This window comes from Aulonocara stuartgranti, assembly GCF_965226115.1.
Source record: "Aulonocara stuartgranti genome assembly, chromosome: 7".
Classification (NCBI taxonomy): Eukaryota; Metazoa; Chordata; class Actinopteri; order Cichliformes; family Cichlidae; genus Aulonocara; species Aulonocara stuartgranti.
This window is the reverse complement of record NC_138945.1, coordinates 18329745-18350383: the sequence shown is the minus strand read 5'-3', so window position 1 is coordinate 18350383 and position 20639 is coordinate 18329745. Positions and strand designations below refer to the sequence as shown.

At 41.7% G+C, this 20639-nt stretch overlaps 2 protein-coding genes across 6 annotated transcripts in view; both read right to left on the bottom strand.

The window, feature by feature from the left end:
- Window positions 1–2156, bottom strand: part of garnl3 (GTPase activating Rap/RanGAP domain like 3) — a 79267-nt gene extending 77111 nt beyond the window's left edge. Inside the window, exons 1-2 of one of the 5 annotated variants that reach the window (XM_082542714.1) lie at window positions 1648–2156; window positions 1380–1517 (exon numbers count right to left, since the gene is read on the bottom strand). In XM_082542714.1, coding sequence (XP_082398840.1) covers window positions 1380–1477 — 98 coding nt within the window. In that variant the 5' untranslated portion in view covers window positions 1478–1517; window positions 1648–2156. Of the gene's footprint in view, window positions 1–1379 lie in introns of all 5 variants that reach the window. The other 4 variants (XM_082542713.1, XM_082542717.1, XM_082542715.1 and 1 more) reach the window with 4 other exon arrangements.
- A 1857-nt stretch (window positions 2157–4013) lies between these two features.
- LOC309712106 (uncharacterized protein) lies at window positions 4014–19538 on the bottom strand. Its single transcript, XM_082542707.1, has 4 exons — window positions 19461–19538; window positions 5281–5731; window positions 4874–5156; window positions 4014–4740 (listed from the first exon to the last, which is right to left on the bottom strand). The coding sequence occupies exons 2-4, from the start codon at window positions 5613–5615 to the stop codon at window positions 4630–4632; spliced, it is 729 nt and encodes a 242-aa protein (XP_082398833.1). The 5' UTR covers window positions 5616–5731; window positions 19461–19538; the 3' UTR covers window positions 4014–4629.
- Between the last annotated feature and the right edge of the window lie 1101 nt (window positions 19539–20639).

The window sequence follows — 20639 nt, the reverse complement described above, 5'->3', positions numbered from 1 at the left end:
TGGCAGGAAATCGGAGTGAAGGTAGGAGTAGTCAAGATGATATGACCACAGTGATAAAACATGATTCCTAACAATTCATCATTAATATGGAAATCAATCATAGGAATCCCTTTTTAAATATGTATATTTATTTGCATTTCCAAGCCTCGCATTGTGGTAGATAATGGAAAATCAAACACAGATCAAACGGGGGATTCATTAAATGTTAATATCAGTCTGTGCTCTGTCTCTAGGAAAACGAACAGACGAGTTTTTAATGAACAAAAATGTGACTTGGCTCAATATTGCACAGACACAGCACTGTGACTGAGTACCTGCAGGATATACTGCCACACTATTGGACCTAAAAGCTCAGAATTGTGAGCCTTCCATTTATATATAAATATGCGTTTTGCTTTATACACCAAACAATTAACAGAGAAAGTTACCTTAGTTAAAACGACCACCTAACAGATCTGCTGTCACAAGTTCTCAACAAACACTCCCTGGCATGGAAGTATAGTCAACAAAAAAGCGATTATGTAAAGAGGAAGGAACTGGTGTGACATCAGTAAAGTGAGTCTTTTAAGTAAAACTGCAGCTTAGTTGCCCTGACCAAGGTACCCAAACCATTTGATGAATGATGTTGCAGCAGATAAACCACAGTAGGAGGTTGCCACAGGAAGCCACATGTTCAAGCACCAGCGGGAGGTTAAACCCAGCTGTACCACACAGCCAAGTCATATTAGCTCCGCAGCCTGTGGTCTATTTGTCACCAAGGCCCTCCCCGCCTTCACCTGTTTGGATGTCTGAACTCACAGGTGCCTCCTGGCATAACACTACCGCATGTGATCAAATACCTGCTACGTGGATTTGTTTGTATTCTACAATGCATGTTGGTGGGCTGCACGATCAGCACCTGAATCGGGCTCTAAAATCACCAAAGACCGCGTCCTGCAGCTGGGCAGCTCTGTCAATAATGCAGAGTCAGGCGCAGACAAAAAGAGCCCGTGCGTAACGCATCCTTCCACGGTCCGATAAGAAACGTGAACGCACGGTGCTGAGATGGAAACGATATGATGGCCCCCAAAATGCATCTTTTCATTTGAAACAGAGGTTAAAACCTGTCATGTTTATGAATGTACGGTCTTTTTGGATCAACAATGCTTGTTTTTCCTTTCTCGGGGAATCCCTCTGCTCATCAATTCGCGCGCACACGCCAGATCCCGGTTAAATCCCCGATCCACAAGGTGAAACATAGATCAGAAACTAAGTGCTAGCTCTTGTCACGAGAGTGCAGCTCCAGTGGGATACTCTGGCCATTTCTTTTTGATCGCCCTCATGTCCCAGACAGAAATAAAATCGCCCACCGTTAAGAAAAAATAGAAAAGAGGACCTACCTGGAAATCTCGAAGCTGCAACCCTTCCGAAGGAGCAAGGCTCTTTTCCGCATGATGCCTTTGTCTTTCCCAAGATACACATTTTTTTCTGAATTCATGGGTGCTGGGCAAACAGGTAGACTCGGGGAAACCGCGGCGCTTAAGAGAAAAAAAAAGAAAATGTCCAATATCGAGCAATGGACTGCGAGAGGCGGAAGAGAGAGAGAGAGAGCGAGGGGGGAAAGGGAAAAACGGGGTAGAAAAAAGGCTCTGTTGACGCTCAGTTCACCTCAGTGGAGCAAGGAAAGTGGGCTTGCAGACTTTCCTCTCCTCAGGCTAGACAAAAGACTGCCTGCTGAACGCTTTCAGAGATGCATGTTGCCGGGGCTGGTTTCACTTCATGCGCGCTTATTGGAGCAGGCTGTAGCGGGGCTGCTGCAGTCGTCACCCTGAGCGGACTGCGCTGAGGAGTCTCCGTCGCTCCAGAGATCCCGATCCTGTTATCCACTAATGTGGAGCTCACAGCGCTCCTTCAGCTTCAGCCCAGCACTGAGTGGCTGCTCGTCAGTGACCTCATAAAACCCGACGGAGAGAGCGAGAAAGAGGGAGAGAGAGTAAAGAGTGAGCGAGAATTGAGTCAAATGAAGTTATTTGCGCGTGAGAAAGGAAGATAAATTGATGAAGTGAGAGTTGAACCGCGAACGTGATTTATACTCGTGTTGTATCTTAGTAAAGGAAAACTGAGAGCACTCTCCACCAAACATGTAGGAGACTGATGTGCTGAGTTTTAGACTGGCTCAGTAACACATGTTCGTGAATTTACTGCACAAGGGCATAAACATTTGATGGTTGCCAGCAGCACAGATTTGTTTTTGTTTTGTTTTTTCAAACATGTGCAGACAAAGGTTTTATCTGCTGGTTTGATTTTCTTCTTTTTAATAGTTTTTTTGTTTTTCACTAATAAGTTTTATAAATAAAAATGTCTTCAATGGCTTAAACTCATTGATGGGTTTAAGGGTGGGCAACTTGAGTTTTGCTGTTAAGATGCATCTGTGGGAGATGTACATGATGTGCCTGATTTTGTACATGATTCCTAACAAACATAAGCATAAGAAACAAATGTGTTAAACTTGGAGTAAGAGCGCTAATATGTTCTGGTCTGTAGCAGCTATAGGTTGACTGAAGAACAGCAGTCACTTCAAGAATGAACATTTGTTCTTAGTGAGAGTGAGGGCACTTTCACATAGAACCTGCATGTTCTATGTGAAATTGTGGACATTTCACTCAACCTAACTATTGAGGGCACACAGGAGTTATTTGGAAGTTTATTGTCTTGTGCATATGTGGTAGATGCTAGCAGCTCTGACAACAAGACACTATTTAATACCCTGAGAATGACAGCAGACTGGTCCCGCTGTGCTTTTGTTTCTGCTGTTGTCTAAATTAGACTTGCGATAAAGCAGTCATAAAAAAAAATCTGTCAAAACAATACTAATGCATCTGTTTTGTTGAAAAGAGCAGTGCCGTTTGTGAAAGAAAAGATCACAGAATCTGAAACTAAAAGTTAGAATATGAATGTATGATTTAATACCTAGGTATTGAAACATACCCCTGATCATTTTAATACATGCTGTCACATGCATCTGTCCAATCATCCATCCCGACACTAATTGGGTTCCAGGTCGCCCTGACAACAGTCAATGCTGGGACATCCTTCTCCCTGGCCACCTCCAGCAGCTCTTCTAAAGCAACACCAAGGCAGAACCAAGCCAAGCAAAGCAGAGTAATCTATCCAGCATGTCCCAAAGGCTCCTCCTGGTAGAACATGCCTGGGACACCTCTCCTAGGTGGCACCCATCCAATAAAATGCCCAAACCACCTCCTCTGGCTTCTTTCAGTGTGGAGGAGTAGAGGCTGTCCTCAGAGCTCCTCCCTAATGACCGAGCTCCTTACCCCATCTGTAAGGCTGCGGCAACTGGACTTACAATTGTATTACTTTTATCTCATATTTGCCAGTGTTAGTAATATACTTTGATTTTCACTTTTATTACTCATCCTTACTGATGTTGCTATTAATGTATTTTGCATTATCCTGTAATTGCGACCACAGCTGCTGATGAGCAAACAAGATTAAGTAAACATTACATATACACACACACACACACACGTATGTATGTATATATATATATATATATATATAATACACACAGTTTTTCTCAAATGCTAAAACACATGTCACAAACGTTACCACCAGGTCCCCCAATGTCCAAACACAACACCCTTCTCTAAAGCTACATAAACACAACCACACCTTCCCACTGCAAAACTCAAACTCCCACACCAAGAGAGCAGCTCGAAGTTGTCAAAACTGTAAACACCATACACAGCATTACACACTACAGCAAAACAATTGAAAACACAATGCTCAATTTGTGAGAAGGTTCTTTGGTTCATAACTGCCAATGCATATTTTTATAAACTGTACAGTAACGGATCGTCATAGAACCCTGCAGAGGATTAGGCATTTAGATTTGTGAGTTTCACATGAAGACTATAAATCTATAAAAACATCCTGCATGTACATACACTACTGTAACACAACTCAATGCAAAAACAGAATCTATCACACACACAACAGTACTCTCGGAAACATGATCAGGGTGTGAAGTCTTTTTTTATTGTCTACACGGTCTTTTTACAGTATTACACACAGTCACTGTGCGGCATCATGTCGCCGAGCTGCATTGGGCCACATCACCTCATCCACATCACAGGCTATATTGTCCCTTGCTAGGCACCGCGGGAAAAACGCCCTGGAATGGCGAATCCATCCCTGGAAGGCCTCCACTGGGATGTCAGCACAGGCCAGCTCCATTGCCCGTACGAGGTTCTCTCTTGTGTATGGCTGTCTGTCATACACCTTCCATCTCCATGATGAGAAGAACTCCTCTATAGGGTTCAGGAAAGGGGAGTAGGGTGGCAGACAGACGTTTAAAAAGTGGTCACTGTTGGTGGTGAACCACTCTCTGATTTGGTGTGTTTTGTGGAAGCGGACGTTGTCCCAAATGATCACATACATGTGATGTGCTAGCCTAGGATGGTGTTGTTGACGGTCCAGGAGGATGTCTTTTAGCTCCTCTAGGAAGGTGAGGAGACGTTGGGTGTTGTAAGACCCAAGGACAGCATGCCGGTGGACAAGCCCCTCCGTACCCATAGCTGCACAAAGAGTAATATTACCCCCCCGTTGGCCAGGAACCTCAGTGATGGCTCTTTAGCCAATGATGTTACGGCCTCTTCGCCTTCGTTTCTGGAGGTTGAAGCCAGCCTCATCCAGGAAGAGGTACTCATGGGGTCTGGCCATCGCGTCCAACTGCATTATCCTCTGTGAACATGGAAAAGCGTACAGGTGTTCAGAACGGTCAATCAGGTAGCACAGTATTGTCCAGAAGTAATGTAGGCCACTAAGCAACACAGTATCTCCACTAACTGTACTGTGGACATGGATGTATACGTACTTGCACATACTCGTAACGTTGTTCTATGTGTCGCGCAGAGTTGCGCTCAAAGGGAACCCTGTAGACCTGTTTCATCCTCATCTGTTGGCGCCGGAGAACTCGGTCTATTGTGGACACGCTGACAGCATCAATGTTCTCAAAGTTTACATTATCTGCAATGACTTTGTCTCTGATCTCTCGGAGTCTAATGCAGTTGTTCTCACGGACCATATCTGCAATGAGGGTTTCTTGTGCCGCTGTGAATATGGCAACCCTCCCACCTCTATGTGGCATTCTTTCAGCTCTAAAGAAAGAAACATGTGTTGTCAATTGACTGATTTATATGTAAAACTACATGTAAAGTAACAGACCACTTTCACAGGCCTGTAAAACTGTAGTGTGACAAAGAAAGCTATAGCGTACTATACCTGTTGTGTTGTCCAAATGCCTTGATAATGGTGGCCACGGTGAACCTACTCAGGTTTGGATGTACTCTTCGTCCCGCTTCAGCCAATGTCATGCCATGGACAATGACATGATCAATTACTGTTGCTCGCATATCATCTGTTATGATGGTGCGAGGTTGTCTTCTTCTCCCACCTGGACCTTCTCCCCTCTCTTGTTGGCCTCCTTCTCTTCCTCCTCTACTCCAAACTCCTCTTCTTCTTCTTAGGCCTCCACCTCTTCCTCCTCTGATCTCAACCCCTCTTCCTCTTTGGCCTGCAGCTCTTCTCCTTCCGCACGCTCGAATGCCTTCATCCATTGTGATTGTTTGGCATCTTCACCAAACTATGCTTTTATAGGTGGGGTCACATCATTAGCAACAGGTGTCTTCAATTTTGAGTCGTTGTGTGTAGTGACTGACGCCAGGTGTGTTCCCTGTGTTCAAAGATTGGTGACTGTGGCAAGCATTTTGCATCACATGGGCTTTCATTTGAGAATATGAGCAGAGTTGTTTTGCAACATGTGTTTTAGCAAGGAAAAATGTGTTTAGACTACTGGTCATTTGGGTTACAGGATTGGCTTTTGTGTTTTAACATTTGAGAAAAACTGTAATCTTGTGCTTTAGATTATTGTTCCTGTCTAACGATCACATTTTATCAACTTCTTTGGCACATTTTTAGAAGCATTTTAAAATTCACAGAACTGAAGCTGTATTTAAGAAAAGAAAAAAACTTTGTGTATCGAAGCCCAGCCCTGTAGATAACATGGAAAAGGCTACAAAGGTAATTCATCCAAAAGCTTTCTGGTTGTATTCTTTTCTTTGGTCCAGTTCTTTCATGAAGGTTCAAGTTGTCAAAACAATAAGTGGAAATTGTCACAAATTGAGCTTTTTAAAAAAAAGTTAGTTACTTAGTTACTTTTTAAAAACATGATTTACAACCTGAAGAGGTGATAAAGCGATAGATCTTTCAACCCAATTCTACTTTTTCTACATAATCCATCATACAAAATGTAATCAAATGGAAAAGTATCTTTTTAAAACTTGTTTTATTAGTTTTAATCTTTTAACTTTATGCATCAAGCAAAAATTAAGTTATATGCAACATTCTCTGACTGGAAGAAATTTGTTTAATATTTAAACCTATTTTCTGCACATTCCAGCACATAAATATATTTTTTTTTGTGTTTACACTCTTTCAAATAGATGCAAGTAAAACACAGCAGAAAATAAATAAAGTCAAAGACTCAGCCGTCCTGTTGCTCTATTTTCACCTGTAAAGCAGGAGTCAGGTAGGCGGAGGTTTACCCTGGTGCAGGTGTGCCGCAGTGGTCAGTGGAAGAATCCACGAGTTTCTCTGTGAGTTTCCCATTACATCGTTGTGCACTCGGTGCTTGCTTGGAAGTTTAGGGGGTTTTTTTCGCTGTAAAAAGAAGTTTTCTTCCCACGCACAATGGACGCTAATGTTTTTGTCACTTTTTTATGGAATCAAACTCAAAGTAAGGTCAGTACTTCCACGCTTTAAACGCTGCACGCTCATACTCTCTCCTGCACTCGATATATTATCCATTGTTGATCTGCACACAGCTGTTGTCACGAACGTCACACTCACTTACGTCACTGTCATGAGGCATTCTCGCAAAAAAAAATCATGGTTTTAGTAACGCAGTAATGCAGCGTTCCTACGGGAAAGTAACGGTAATCTAATTACCGTTTTTGCAATAGTAATCCCTTACTTTACTCGTTACTTGAAAAAAGTAATCGGATTACAGTAACGTGTTAAAAAGTAACGCGTTACTGCCCATCTCTGGTCCTGACCAAATCAGGTGCCACTCACTCAAATCGCTCCCAGCTGCCTGAGTAAATTCCTCCTTGATGCCCAAAATCAAATGATCCACAAAGAACACAGAGTAGGAGAGGAGAAGACGGAAGAAGGTCTCTGCAGTCAGCAAGAACCAGCAGTCAGAAAGTAACTAAAACTTCTGACCTGGTGCAAAAACCCAGAGAGAATGAACAAGAGATTAAGTACTTTTGGCATGTCTCTCTTTTCAAAAGTCAGAGACTATAAACCAGACAGAATCCAGGCCCAGAAGAAGCAACCTAAAAATTTTCATGTGGTCTCCAAAAAAGATCTCATGCCATTCAATACAGAGCGGGGAAACTGGTGGTTTTTAAGGCAGGAGGAGAAGGTGGCAGCCTAGTTTAACTATGAAAACAAGGAAAGACCTGACTTCCATGAATAAAAGGACAATATTATTGCCTGATTAAAATTTTAATACATAGCTCTTGAAACAGAGTTTCTGGAGAATTACCAGTAATAGAAATCAAGTCTCTGAGAGCGGAGAGGTCAAATCAAAATCAGGGATTTGCATTGCATGAAACACAAGGTGGAAGAAAAAGATGTGAGCTTGAAGAGACCTCAGGAACTGCTACAGGACAGCAGAGAGAAAAAGAGAAGAGCTGCAAACATCCAAGTGATCGTTTTAGTGCACGTTGGTCACTCTCCTAATTCTAAAATCTTTAGTTGCTATTTCACAAGATGAGTAAAATCTCAATCTATGACATCATTGGTCACTGGCCTTTATCCAGAAACCTCACATTCGACACCCTGCTGGTACACCTGCCAAGTCTGAAGCTGATTGGTTGACCGGCTGTAGAGAAAGAAAAAGAACAGATGGACACAGACACATACAGAGATTTCAGAAGTTATTGGAGCGATGACTCGGTGGATTAGCAGCTTGTTCTTGTGTCACATTCGGTCTGCAGCAGACGAATTAATGAATGTATGTTTGCTTTTTGTCTTTCCAGAATCTTGCCCAACTGTCCAGCGAGCAGAAGGCCAAGACAAAAAAGGCAACCAAAGAGGCTGAAAAGATGACAAATTCTTCTTGCACCCTCTCAGCCATCTTCCTCTATCCAGTATTACCTTTTAGTTTTCCTTCTAACCGCACCTGCCACTTTCATAACCTTTTACCCTCCTAGCCTTTCCTTCAGGACCTTAACCTCTATGTTCTCTGATACTCTTATTTCTCTTCAATCTTACTACCAACCCCCCAAAAAGAACACATCCATTTATCCCCCGCCCCTCCACCTCTGCCTTTTACCTCTTCAGCCATACCACTTTCCCCATTCAGCCACCCCACCAAACCCTACTAACCCCCTTCACAGCTCTTTATGTAAGAACTGATGTGAAACATAATGCAATTGCAATACTAGAGAAAAAAAAGATGCTGTTGTAAAACAGTTATTAAGAATTAGAACCCAAATGGATCTATTACAGACATCTTAAAAAGGATGTCTGCATAAAAGTGGAAAATGAAATCAGGAAAGCTAAAATGAAGCATAGGAAAAATGCATTAGAGCAGTGGACCTCTTGGAGCCACCTAGGAAAGTTTAAAATAATGGCCTTGTTGAATCAATCTGCAAAGGAAACAAAACTAATCTATTTTGTGCTTAAAAAGGTCTGAGTTCACTGATAATGTCTCCACGCATAAATGTATATCTCCGAATGTGTCACAGCCCTATTGGGAGGGCGAGAACAAGGAAGGGAGCTGGCCCTGATGCTGTCTGTAGGTGTACGCTGTGCTGTTGTGGGTCAGATTAATACAATTTGTCTGAACATTTGCAGATTTGTTCCAAGCTTGGCCAGAAACAGACCTAGAAAATTCTGGACTTCTTGAGAAAGCTGCTGTCTACTGAAAATCTTCTGCGCTGTTGTCTTGTCCTCAGAATGTGAAGTCAGAGCGTGGTTATGCTCTGTCTTTTTAAAATGAGGTCACGGTGACATCCAAACAAACAAGCAAACAAAAACAAAACATCAATTTTAAGAAAAGTAACGATAAACCAAATCATAGATTGATAAATAATGAGGATATTTGAACTGTTGACATATAATAATAATAATACGGACTGTGTTTGAGTTCACACAAAGTCTGTAGCGTTTCCTAACAGCTGTATATGCAGTCTACTTCAAATTTAGAAGGTATGCTGTGAACCCACGTAAGGCCAATGTCAGTTATTTGTCAAGTCATCTGAATGAAGCATGGACTTATAACATTAGTATTAGCACTCACCTCGCTACTACTAATAAGCAGCTCAAGCTAAAAGCAAATTAATTTACCCGTGCTTCACCTGTCCATCAGATTTCATGAAATTCAGCCCTGTGGCATTTGTGTAACGTTTCCTGACTGACAGAGAAATGACACTGAACACAAACCTCCATGGTGAATGAAATACACACAACTGCAAGTAATGGCACATTATACCTACTTCCTCTGATAATGTTACGTCTTAGCTGATATTGAAAAACTCATCTCTTTTTCAATACCAACCGACATTATGTCATGTGGCCTGACTGAAGGGTTGTAAAACTGACCAGGTAAAAACAGAGAAATCCACTTGTGATGAGATATTTTGAGCAGTAGAGGAATTTTTTTTACTAATCAGCTGCTGTATGCAATTCCCCAAAGGATTAGTTCATTTATCCAGCCATCTGTCTTTTATTTTATTAAGTTGTCAATGTTTATTCATGAAAAATAATCTGTGAGCAAGTATTTTTGTCGTTTTAAATGTAAAAAGTAAGAACTACGGGTCATAAATAGCAGCCGATAACTACAATCATTCAGTTTAACTTTTCATCTGGAAGACATTACATTATAACTGGAAATGGAGAAGTACAGTCACCTGTTGGCTGCATGGTTCACTTTCTTATTCCAGTAAAAGGAAAAGTAAGCTGAATCCCCACGAAAATATGTACACACACACACACACACACACACACACACACACACACACACACACACACACACACACACACACAGCATGTCCAATTTGTCAACCCACTGTTTAGATGGGGAATTCTCACAACGTGACTCACAGCTGCGTTCAAAGAAAGACTCGTCCATGTTTGTGTGATCGGAAGGGGCTTCAGTTTTGTTACTCAAACCTTCTGAGTTACTGTGAATCAGTAGTTTTCCTATTTAAAGGTGGTAAGAGACACCTTTAAATAGCTCATTTGTTGGTGTTTGTGGTATTCTGCAGACTGTGACCTTACAAAGACGTTTTGTTATCGTAGGAAGATATAAAATTCCATGTCCAATTGGACCCCTAATGTTACGCTGTCGAATAGACTGTTGAGTCGATAAAATGCAAACATTCAAGGTGAATGTTTGCATTCAGATGTGAGGGAGAGAGAGATTACGCCGTCTGTAAGTGGTTCATTTTTGTGTTTACTGAACAGGTGCAGATAACGCTGCGAGGAACAGAAAGTCATCAGCTCTGCAGCAGGATGTAACGAAAATCTAAACATGTTTTGGCCTTTTCCAAATCCTGTGCTGCTGTGGACCACAGCGAGGAATAAAAATAAGGAAAGTAGTTTTTAAAAAAGAAGCTTAAGTCGTATTTTTTAAAGTAGGTTTGCTTACCTGTGCTTTATGACAAACTGCTTGTTGGCTGTTTCAGACACACTGAGATTAGCATTTGTTTGAATAAATATCAATGGCCTCTTGAAGTCCAGTAGTAGTTCTACTTTTTGCCTCTTACTCCTGTGGGAAAGATCTGACTGCGTAGTAATAAATCCCTCTGTAAAGTGCATTCACATTTTAGCTCTTAACAGTTATTTGAAGTCCGACAGGTATAGCACACTGACCTTTGCAGAGCTTTTGTTGTTGTTATTAAAGACAGAAAATCAAAAAAGACTCAAGGCACTGAAGGGATTTCCTAACAAAGCTAACCCCTGGCTTCTATTGTTTCCCGCATGCCAAGGTTTCTGACCCAAATTCAGGACTACAAGGCAGATGAAATGGTCTGAATGCCAGTTTAAACAGAAACAATGTGAAAAGAATATCACCTTAATCAACACAGACAATACATGAGTCACTGGGAGCATGGCTTATGAGCTGTAGTCAGCCTTCGGCTCGGATTATGGCTCCTTCTCTACAACCAGACAAACCACTGACCTCTACAGTCATTCCAATCATACAATGGCAACGTAATTCTGAAAGTAGCCTTGATTAGTCAGCAAGAGACAGAGTGCTTCAACAACAGGAATAGAATATGTAACTGTAATAGCAAGGCTGAAGGGCCCAAAAGCAGGCATAAGCATATGCACACCTTCAATAGACAGATGCAGACAGGAAACAAAAGGAAGACAGCATTGTATCTACACACAGAGAGCTAATCAAGGGAAACATACAGGTGCAGACGATCAAGCTAATGAGACAACGTACCAGAGTCTCAACAGTACTGTATTTGTCAGGATCTTTGTTATCCATAGTAATATCTACATTTAGTTTTGTCTGAACGGTTAGGTAAAAGGAAAAGGTTTCTGTCGATTCCATTAATTACATTTGTGTAGTTGAAATAAATAATTTCTGATATCCCCTCCTATTGCTTCTAATGTTGTAATGCAGTGATTGAGAGAGAAAAGTGCAATCTGGCAACATGAATATTGGACCCGCGTCCATATTTCTTTACCTTGTGCCTCAGCTGCCTGTATATTGACTAATTCATCGTGTCTTGCTGACTTGAGCAATAAAGAAACCAGGGGTGGGGGTTGCTGCAACGTGTTGCCAAAGCACAACAGAGGTGAGTCTATCAATGACACAGAGTCCAGTGCCAGCAGAAACAGCATCCCGAACCTAAACTGCCATGTGGTGAAATCAAGCAGAACGATGCCAAAACTGGCATCATTGCCAGGGTTTAAGAGGCTAGGTGGCTGCATGGTGGTTGGCAGCAGGGACACGTCGGCAGCCTGTCGTCCCCCAGAGGAGACTCATTGAGCAATGTGGAGAGATGAGATGAGGAGGAACAAACAAATGTCTGAGCACCACGCTTTATATGCGAAAGAGAGGCTGTTATTTAACACCGAATCTGACTTTAATGACTCCATCACGCTTTGAATCTTGAACAGAAGGATGTATTGTGGGATTGTTTTCAACAGTTTCGACATGTGACCCCCCTCGAAATTAAATAATGGAGCTACTGTGACCCCAATGACCTCTGTGCAATCCATAAAAGATGTGAAATGTAACGCTGACGATCACCATTATGCCACTATGCGAGGCGTTGCATGTCACCTTTTCTCTATAGTTGCACTTTCCTGTAAAAAAAGGGGGGTCAAAAGCGAGTTTTTCCTTCCCATTGTAGTCAAGGGGTTTGCTCATTGGGGGTTTCTCTGTGTTATTGTAGGGTCTTTACCTTACATTATAAAGCACAATATAAAGCACCTTGTGGTACGCTAAATAACTAATCTGTTTAAGTTAATTACAGTTGTATGCACATTTACTATGATATCTGTTTTGAATCCAGTTTTGCAGAGACAGCACACAAACTACAGGGCAGAAGTTATCATCTTACCCCAAAGTTATATGCATCCAAAAACGTAAAAGCATTCACACATCAGCCATGGCTTATGAAAGCAAGTCAGTCGGAGACTAGTTTCCACTAGAAACTAACACGGACACAGCAGATCTGATAAACAGTACGCATGCATCTTCATTCTGCATGTTTACGGCATAATTAAATGTGTCAAATAATAATATTTTCCAATCTGGAGAAGAGAATTGTCCTCCAGAGCATAACAGTAATTGTGCCTCTCTCATTCCAATTGGGTGCTATGTGAAAATTGCCTTTCCACCGGAGCTGAGATGATGGTACTTTCATAATGAAACAACAAATGATAATGCGACATAACAAAATGTCACATTTTGAATGGACAAATGTCTTAAAATGTATTTATTTTCTTTTTCCTAACAATTAAACATATTCCGTGTTATTACATAACAATAGCATCTCACTGGTGTTACCTTTAACCTTTGCCAGTATTATTCTTCAGTCTCACGTGGTTACAGTGTAACGATAAAGCAACAAATTTGGAGATGATCTTTTATTTCAGTGGGCATGGCAGCTCAAAGCAGGGCCTTTTGTGAGTGAGTCAGAGTCAAAATCCAACATGATAATGGCGTTTATAACGAAGGGACAAATTTTCCTCCCCCAGCAGAGCAATATCCCAGCCACACGGCATCAACTGTTGTAAAACATCCCAACACTCTAATGCCAGACACCACGAACAACTCTAAAGGTTCGTTAGGTTCTTTGGGTCGACCGTGGCTCAGGGGGTTGGGAATCGCATCTGTAACCGGAAGGTCGCCGGTTCGATCCCTGGGCTCTCTGTCCTGGTTGTTGTGTCCTTGGGCAAGACACTTTACCCTACTTGCCTACTGGTGTTGGCCAGAGGGGCCGATGGCGCGATATGGCAGCCTCGCTTCTGTCAGTATGCCCCCGGGGCAGCTGTGGCTACAACTGTAGCTTTCCTCCACCAGTGTATGAATGTGAGAGTGAATGAATAGTGGCATTGTAAAGCGCTTTGGGTGCCTAGAAAAAAAGCGCTATATAAATCCAATCCATTATTATTATTCTGTTCATGCCCTAATTTGTTAAAAATATTCAAATGTCCTAGTACAGTCTTGTTATTTCTCATTTACTGGTTAAACTGGTCACAGAAACAGGAAATAAAACCCAGCACTGGATAGACTATCCTTCTGGGATTAGCATTTGCTAGTGTTTTGCTTGTGGACATGCCTGTGGATCAAGGGGAAAGCATGGATGTGTAGTCAGTGATATACAGTGGGGCAAAAAAGTATTTAGTCAGAATCAGAATCAGAAAGGGTTTTATTGCCAAATGTTGAGCAGGTTTACAACATTAGGAAATTGCTGCGGTGCTTCAGTGCAAACATACTGTCATAAAAATATAAAAGTCAGCCACCGATTGTGCAAGTTCCCCCACCTAAAATGATGACAGAGGTCAGTAATTTGCACCAGAGGTACACTTCAACTGTGAGAGACAGAATGTGAAAAAAAAATCCATGAATCCACATGGTAGGATTTGTAAAGAATTTATTCATAAATCAGGGTGGAAAATAAGTATTTGGTCAATAACAAAAATACAACTCAGTACTTTGTAACATAACCTTTGTTGGCAATAACAGAGGTAAAACGTTTACTATAGGTCTTTACCAGGTTTGCACACACAGTAGCTGGTATTTTGGCCCATTCCTCCATGCAGATCTTCTCGAGAGCAGTGATGTTTTGGGGCTGTCGCCGAGCAACACGGACTTTCAACTCCCGCCACAGATTTTCTATGGGGTTGAGGTCTGGAGACTGGCTAGGCCACTCCAGGACTTTCAAATGCTTCTTACGGAGCCACTCCTTTGTTGCCCGGGCGGTGTGTTTTGGATCATTGTCATGTTGGAAGACCCAGCCTCGTTTCATCTTCAAAGTTCTCACTGATGGAAGGAGGTTTTGGCTCAAATCTCACGATACATGGCCCCATTCATTCTGTCCTTAACACGGATCAGTCGTCCTGTCCCCTTGGCAGAAAAACAGCCCCATAGCATGATGTTTCCACCCCCATGCTTCACAGTAGGTATGGTGTTCTTGGGATGCAACTCAGTATTCTTCTTCCTCCAAACACGACGAGTTGAGTTTATACCAAAAAGTTCTACTGTGGTGTCATCTGACCACATGACATTCTCCCAATCCTCTGCTGTATCATCCATGTGCTCTCTGGCAAACTTCAGACGGGCCTGGACATGCACTGGCTTCAGCAGCGGAACACGTCTGGCACTGCGGGATTTGATTCCCTGCCGTTGTAGTGTGTTACTGATGGTGACCTTTGTTACTTTGGTCCCAGCTCTCTGCAGGTCATTCACCAGGTCCCCCCGTGTGGTTCTGGGATCTTTGCTCACCATTCTCATGATCATTTTGACCCCACGGGATGAGATCTTGCGTGGAGCCCCAGATCGAGGGAGATTATCAGTGGTCTTGTATGTCTTCCATTTTCTGATGATTGCTCCCACAGTTGATTTTTTCACACCAAGCTGCTTGCCTATTGTAGATTCACTCTTCCCAGTCTGGTGCAGGTCTACAATACTTTTCCTGGTGTCCTTCGAAAGCTCTTTGGTCTTGGCCATGGCGGAGTTTGGAGTCTGACTGTTTGAGGCTGTGGACAGGTGTCTTTTATACAGATGATGAGTTCAAACAGGTGCCATTCATACAGGTAACGAGTGGGGGACAGAAAAGCTTCTTACAGAAGACGTTACAGGTCTGTGAGAGCCAGAGATTTTCCTTGTTTGAGGTGACCAAATACTTATTTTCCACCCTGATTTACGAATAAATTCTTTACAAATCCTACCATGTGAATTCATGGATTTTTTTTTCACATTCTGTCTCTCACAGTTGAAGTGTACCTCTGGTGCAAATTACTGACCTCTGTCATCATTTTAAGTGGGGGAACTTGCACAATCGGTGGCTGACTAAATACTTTTTTGCCCCACTGTATTACTTTAGGTTTGTTAGAAAAACACCTGAAGGACTCCAGTTTAACTGGTGTAACTCCAGTGTATGTGTGGAGGGTACCCACATGTTTTCACTGAGCCCCGTGTTCATCCTGCGATGATATATTTGACACTTTGAAGGCCAAAGTGGATCTTTCGATGCTTACGGATCCATACAGGGAGTGCAGAATTATTAGGCAAATGAGTATTTTGTCCACATCATCCTCTTCATGCATGTTGTCTTACTCCAAGCTGTATAGGCTCGAAAGCCTACTACCAATTAAGCATATTAGATGACGTGCATCTCTGTAATGAGAAGGGGCGTGGTCTAATGACATCAACACCCTTAAATCAGGTGTGCATAATTATTAGGCAACGTCCTTTCCTTTGGCAAAATGGGTCAAAAGAAGGACTTGACAGGCTCAGAAAAGTCAAAAATAGTGAGATATCTTGCAGAGGGATGCAGCAGTGTCAAAATTGCAAAGCTTCTGAAGCGTGATCATCGAACAATCAAGCGTTTCATTCAAAATAATCAACAGGGTCGCAAGAAGCGTGTGGAAAAACCAAGGCGCAAAATAACTGCCCATGAACTGAGAAAAGTCAAGCGTGCAGCTGCCAAGATGCCACTTGCCACCAGTTTGGCCATATTTCAGAGCTGCAACATCACTGGAGTGCCCAAAAGCACAAGGTGTGCAATACTCAGAGACATGGCCAAGGTAAGAAAGGCTGAAAGACGACCACCACTGAACAAGACACACAAGCTGAAACGTCAAGACTGGGCCAAGAAATATCTCAAGACTGGTTTTTCTAAGGTTTTATGGACTGATGAAATGAGAGTGAGTCTTGATGGGCCAGATGGATGGGCCCGTGGCTGGATTGGTAAAGGGCAGAGAGCTCCAGTCCGACTCAGACGCCAGCAAGGTGGAGGTGGAGTACTGGTTTGGGCTGGTATCATCAAAGATGAGCTTGTGGGGCCTTTTCGGGTTGAGGATGGAGTCAAGCTCAACTCCCAGTCCTACTGCCAGTTTCTGGAAGACACCTTCTTCAAGCAGTGGTACAGGAAGAAGTCTGCATCCTTCAAGAAAAACATAATTTTCATGCAGGACAATGCTCCATCACACGCGTCCAAGTACTCCACAGCGTGGCTGGCAAGAAAGGGTATAAAAGAAGAAAAACTAATGACATGGCCACCTCGTTCACCTGATCTGAACCCCATTGAGAACCTGTGGTCCATCATCAAATGTGAGATTTACAAGGAGGGAAAACAGTACACCTCTCTGAACAGTGTCTGGGAGGCTGTGGTTGCTGCTGCACGCAATGTTGATGGTGAACAGATCAAAACACTGACAGAATCCATGGATGGCAGGCTTTTGAGTGTCCTTGCAAAGAAAGGTGGCTATATTGGTCGCTGATTTGTTTTTGTTTTGTTTTTGAATGTCAGAAATGTATATTTGTGAATGTGGAGATGTTATATTGGTTTCACTGGTAAAAATAAATAATTGAAATGGGTATATATTTGTTTTTTGTTAAGTTGCCTAATAATTATGCACAGTAATAGTCACCTGCACACACAGATATCCCCCTAAAATAGCTAAAACTAAAAACAAACTAAAAACTACTTCCAAAAACATTCAGCTTTGATATTAATGAGTTTTTTTGGGTTCATTGAGAACATGGTTGTTGTTCAATAATAAAATTATTCCTCAAAAATACAACTTGCCTAATAATTCTGCACTCCCTGTATAACTTCAGGGTTCTGCCTCAGAAATACGAAAGTGAGGCTGTAGATTCTTAATTTATCAGTTTTCATTTAAGAGGCAAAGTCTATCTACTGTTTCGTTAAAAGCATTTTTATGTACGGTAGTTGACTTGAATAAAAAGCAATATTCATGTTTTCTTAAGGGAATAGACAGATATGCCCAGGAAGTAATCAAGCCAAACACAGAAGTAATGCACACCAACAAAGAACAGGGACTCTTAAATATAAAGCTCAAATCAAGTATCCTTGAACAAGCTACTCACTTCACAAATTGGGGCTCATGCTTGAGAGAGCACAACTGCAGTGACAGTGATGTGCAAACAAGAACTGCTAAAGCATCAAGCACTTTTCCTGAGGTCACCTACCAAAGTGTTGGATTGTGGACATGTTGTCTGGTTTATCCTCAACTCTTCTAACTTCCTAAAGACTTGCCAAAAAACGTCTAACTCGGATACCCTACGTCTAAATGACAACGAATGTCTATGACAAAAGCAACCTCTCATTCCACACATCATAATTAAGCATCTTTTATTCATTTTAGTGAGTCATGCCTGTTCAGTTCAAAAATATGGCGGGGGGGGGAATATATTTTTTAACATTTAAAGGGTATTCACATTTAAAGTGTGAAAAAAGTGTGAAAAGGCGCGACCTCTTTTTGCAGACTAAGCTAAAGTGCCGCTCTTTATCAGTCCTTAAAATGTAAAAAAGGAACAGAAACCTTGCAAAAAGCCCTAATCATTATTCAAATCAATTCAGAGGAGACTCTCAGCTAAAGATCAATTGACAGCGTGTGCGTCTGCATGTAGCCGAGGATGAACAGATGCAGGGGTTTCGTTGGGGTTGACTGCCCTCACTCAGGCCACAGGGAGAAAGACATCAAGGGCACTGTTACTGCAGGAAGGGACAACCTTTTATTTACTTCTTTGCTTCTCCCTCCCTTGCCTGATTAAAAGATCGCACAGCCAATCAGAGAAATGACTTTGCAGATGGAAATCATGATAACAAAGGAAACTGAGGAACTCTGAAGAGCAAATGTTATTAGGTGCTGCACTTGTTCATCAGCTACAAAATCAAATAAAAGAAACATCTCCTACACCTTTACGCTTCCTGCGGCAACTGATTACACTGATAAATGCATAACGTAGGAGCAAAATCTGAGCAATCACAGAGACAGGCGCATTAAAGTGTCTGAATACTGATGTCCTGCAGTAATTTGCTATGAAATCACAGCTCAAGCCATCATTTCATAATTGCTGAGCCACTGACAGAGCTGTTTCTGCTTTCAAAAGCCATTAACAGTTGAAGGATGAAAAGTCTAAACATCAAAATGTCAAAATCCTCCTTCAGCTAAGGAGAGGGGGGGAAATTACTCTCTGCCAGGTATTTCTGACCCCATGTGAAACAAACAAAACCTAGTCTGAATGTCTTTTCTCTTCCAGCTGTGTCGAGGGTATGTGAATGGCTATAGCACAAAGATGTTTGTAGAATAGCCATTAGCATCCTTTTGTCTGAACACGGTGATCCCACATCCCCAAACCAGAATTAAAATGAATGGATTGATTAATATTCCATGGATTAAAGATGAAGGCTGCTTCGACTTCTGAATTGTAATGTTTTCATACATGCGTTTAATCTCAGTCGTCACAGGGAGATAGAAAAAACCCCTCTCTGCTCACGAATACATTCATGTATTAATTGGCAGGCTGTCAGTCACCTTCTCATCGCTCTCCTACAAATTCTCTCACAGCTGCACGTACTTTGCCGGCTAGTCATCTTGAATGTGCTTCAGTTTTTTTGTTTTTTTTCCCAGAGTGCTACTTCGTTTTGACGCTAATCCGTAAACCTCTCTGCTACTCCACTCCTTCTTTCTTTCTCTGGATTTCTGTGCTCTCTTATCGCTACCCTCGTACTTTGTAGCATAAATTATCTGAGAGTGAAAGTACAGCACTGCATTTAGGTAGTTTACTTACATGAATTTAGTTTGCTACGGACTTTAATATTATATGTAAAACCATATACATTACTAAAACATAACAAGTAAACTGATAAAGACTAAAATGAGTATTTCCTAACCTTTTCTATTCATGGTTTCCATAATAAAGCCTCTTCTTTCTGTCTAGTCAGAAAGTCAGATCATAAAAAGATTTGTCAAACTAGCCAGTACATTTTTGCAAAAAAGAAAGAAAGAAAGTCAAAGAAAAAGGACAAAACGAAATTATATGATCATTTGCAATTGTAAACAATGGCGGATGTAATGGCAGATGCTAATGCTGGCTGAGATATTTCAGTGAAGTTGATCGCTAAGGTCTTAGACACACGGGCCTGGAAGATGGTTATCTGACCCGTCACAAGCACCGTTAAATGGACCAATGAATAAGTGGTCCCTGAAGTTTGCTGGCTGTGGTTGCCACACTAAAAACTTCCCTACCAATCACTACCAAGCTATTCAATTAGCTTGCAAGTGTTAGCCAAAAACTAATCTTTCCCCGAGCATTAGCAAGCAACCTCCAGCAACCAGTTGGCAAACTTTTTCCCTAGCGACTGGCGGCTGCCAGACAGTTGCCAACGATTCCCTAGGTCTCTTTTATGGGGCCTAAACTCATTTAATTTTATTATATTTTTTCTTATTGCCATGATATAATAAACAATATTATGATCTGTGAGTGCGGAATATGTTATTAACAGTTTATCTTCCAAGAAACATGAATATTTGCAGTTTATTGATAATATATGTGATAAACCTATAATCAGCGAAGTTGTAAGCTTTTCTGCTTCAATTTTAACTTCCATCTCCAAGTATTACACAGAATTAAATCAACACCTATAAGACAGAGTCAAGAAAAATTCAATATTAAGCCTTCAAAGTGTGGATTTATCATAATACTGTTCTATTCGATTAGGTGCAGGTGTCCAAGCCTCTTTTATCTACTCAAGTGTCAATAAAAGCCCAAGCCCCCATCTGCAACAGGGCAGACAAAGGGACAGAGTAATTACAGCCCGGTGGTCTGTGATCACTGATGTCGACCTAATGGCCATGTGAGCGTGTGAGTGCGAATGTTAACATTTGCCCACTTAAATATGTGTTTTCCTTGTGCTAAGCTGAGAAAATACAATGCAAGGTCTCAGTATGCTTTCTTCAGTGTGGCTGGTTTTGACATTAAGGTTTGTAAAAAAAGAAATGTCAGCAGAAACATTAACACACAGCACTGCACTATATGTATTCAATGAACTGATGTAAAGAAATGGGTCTTT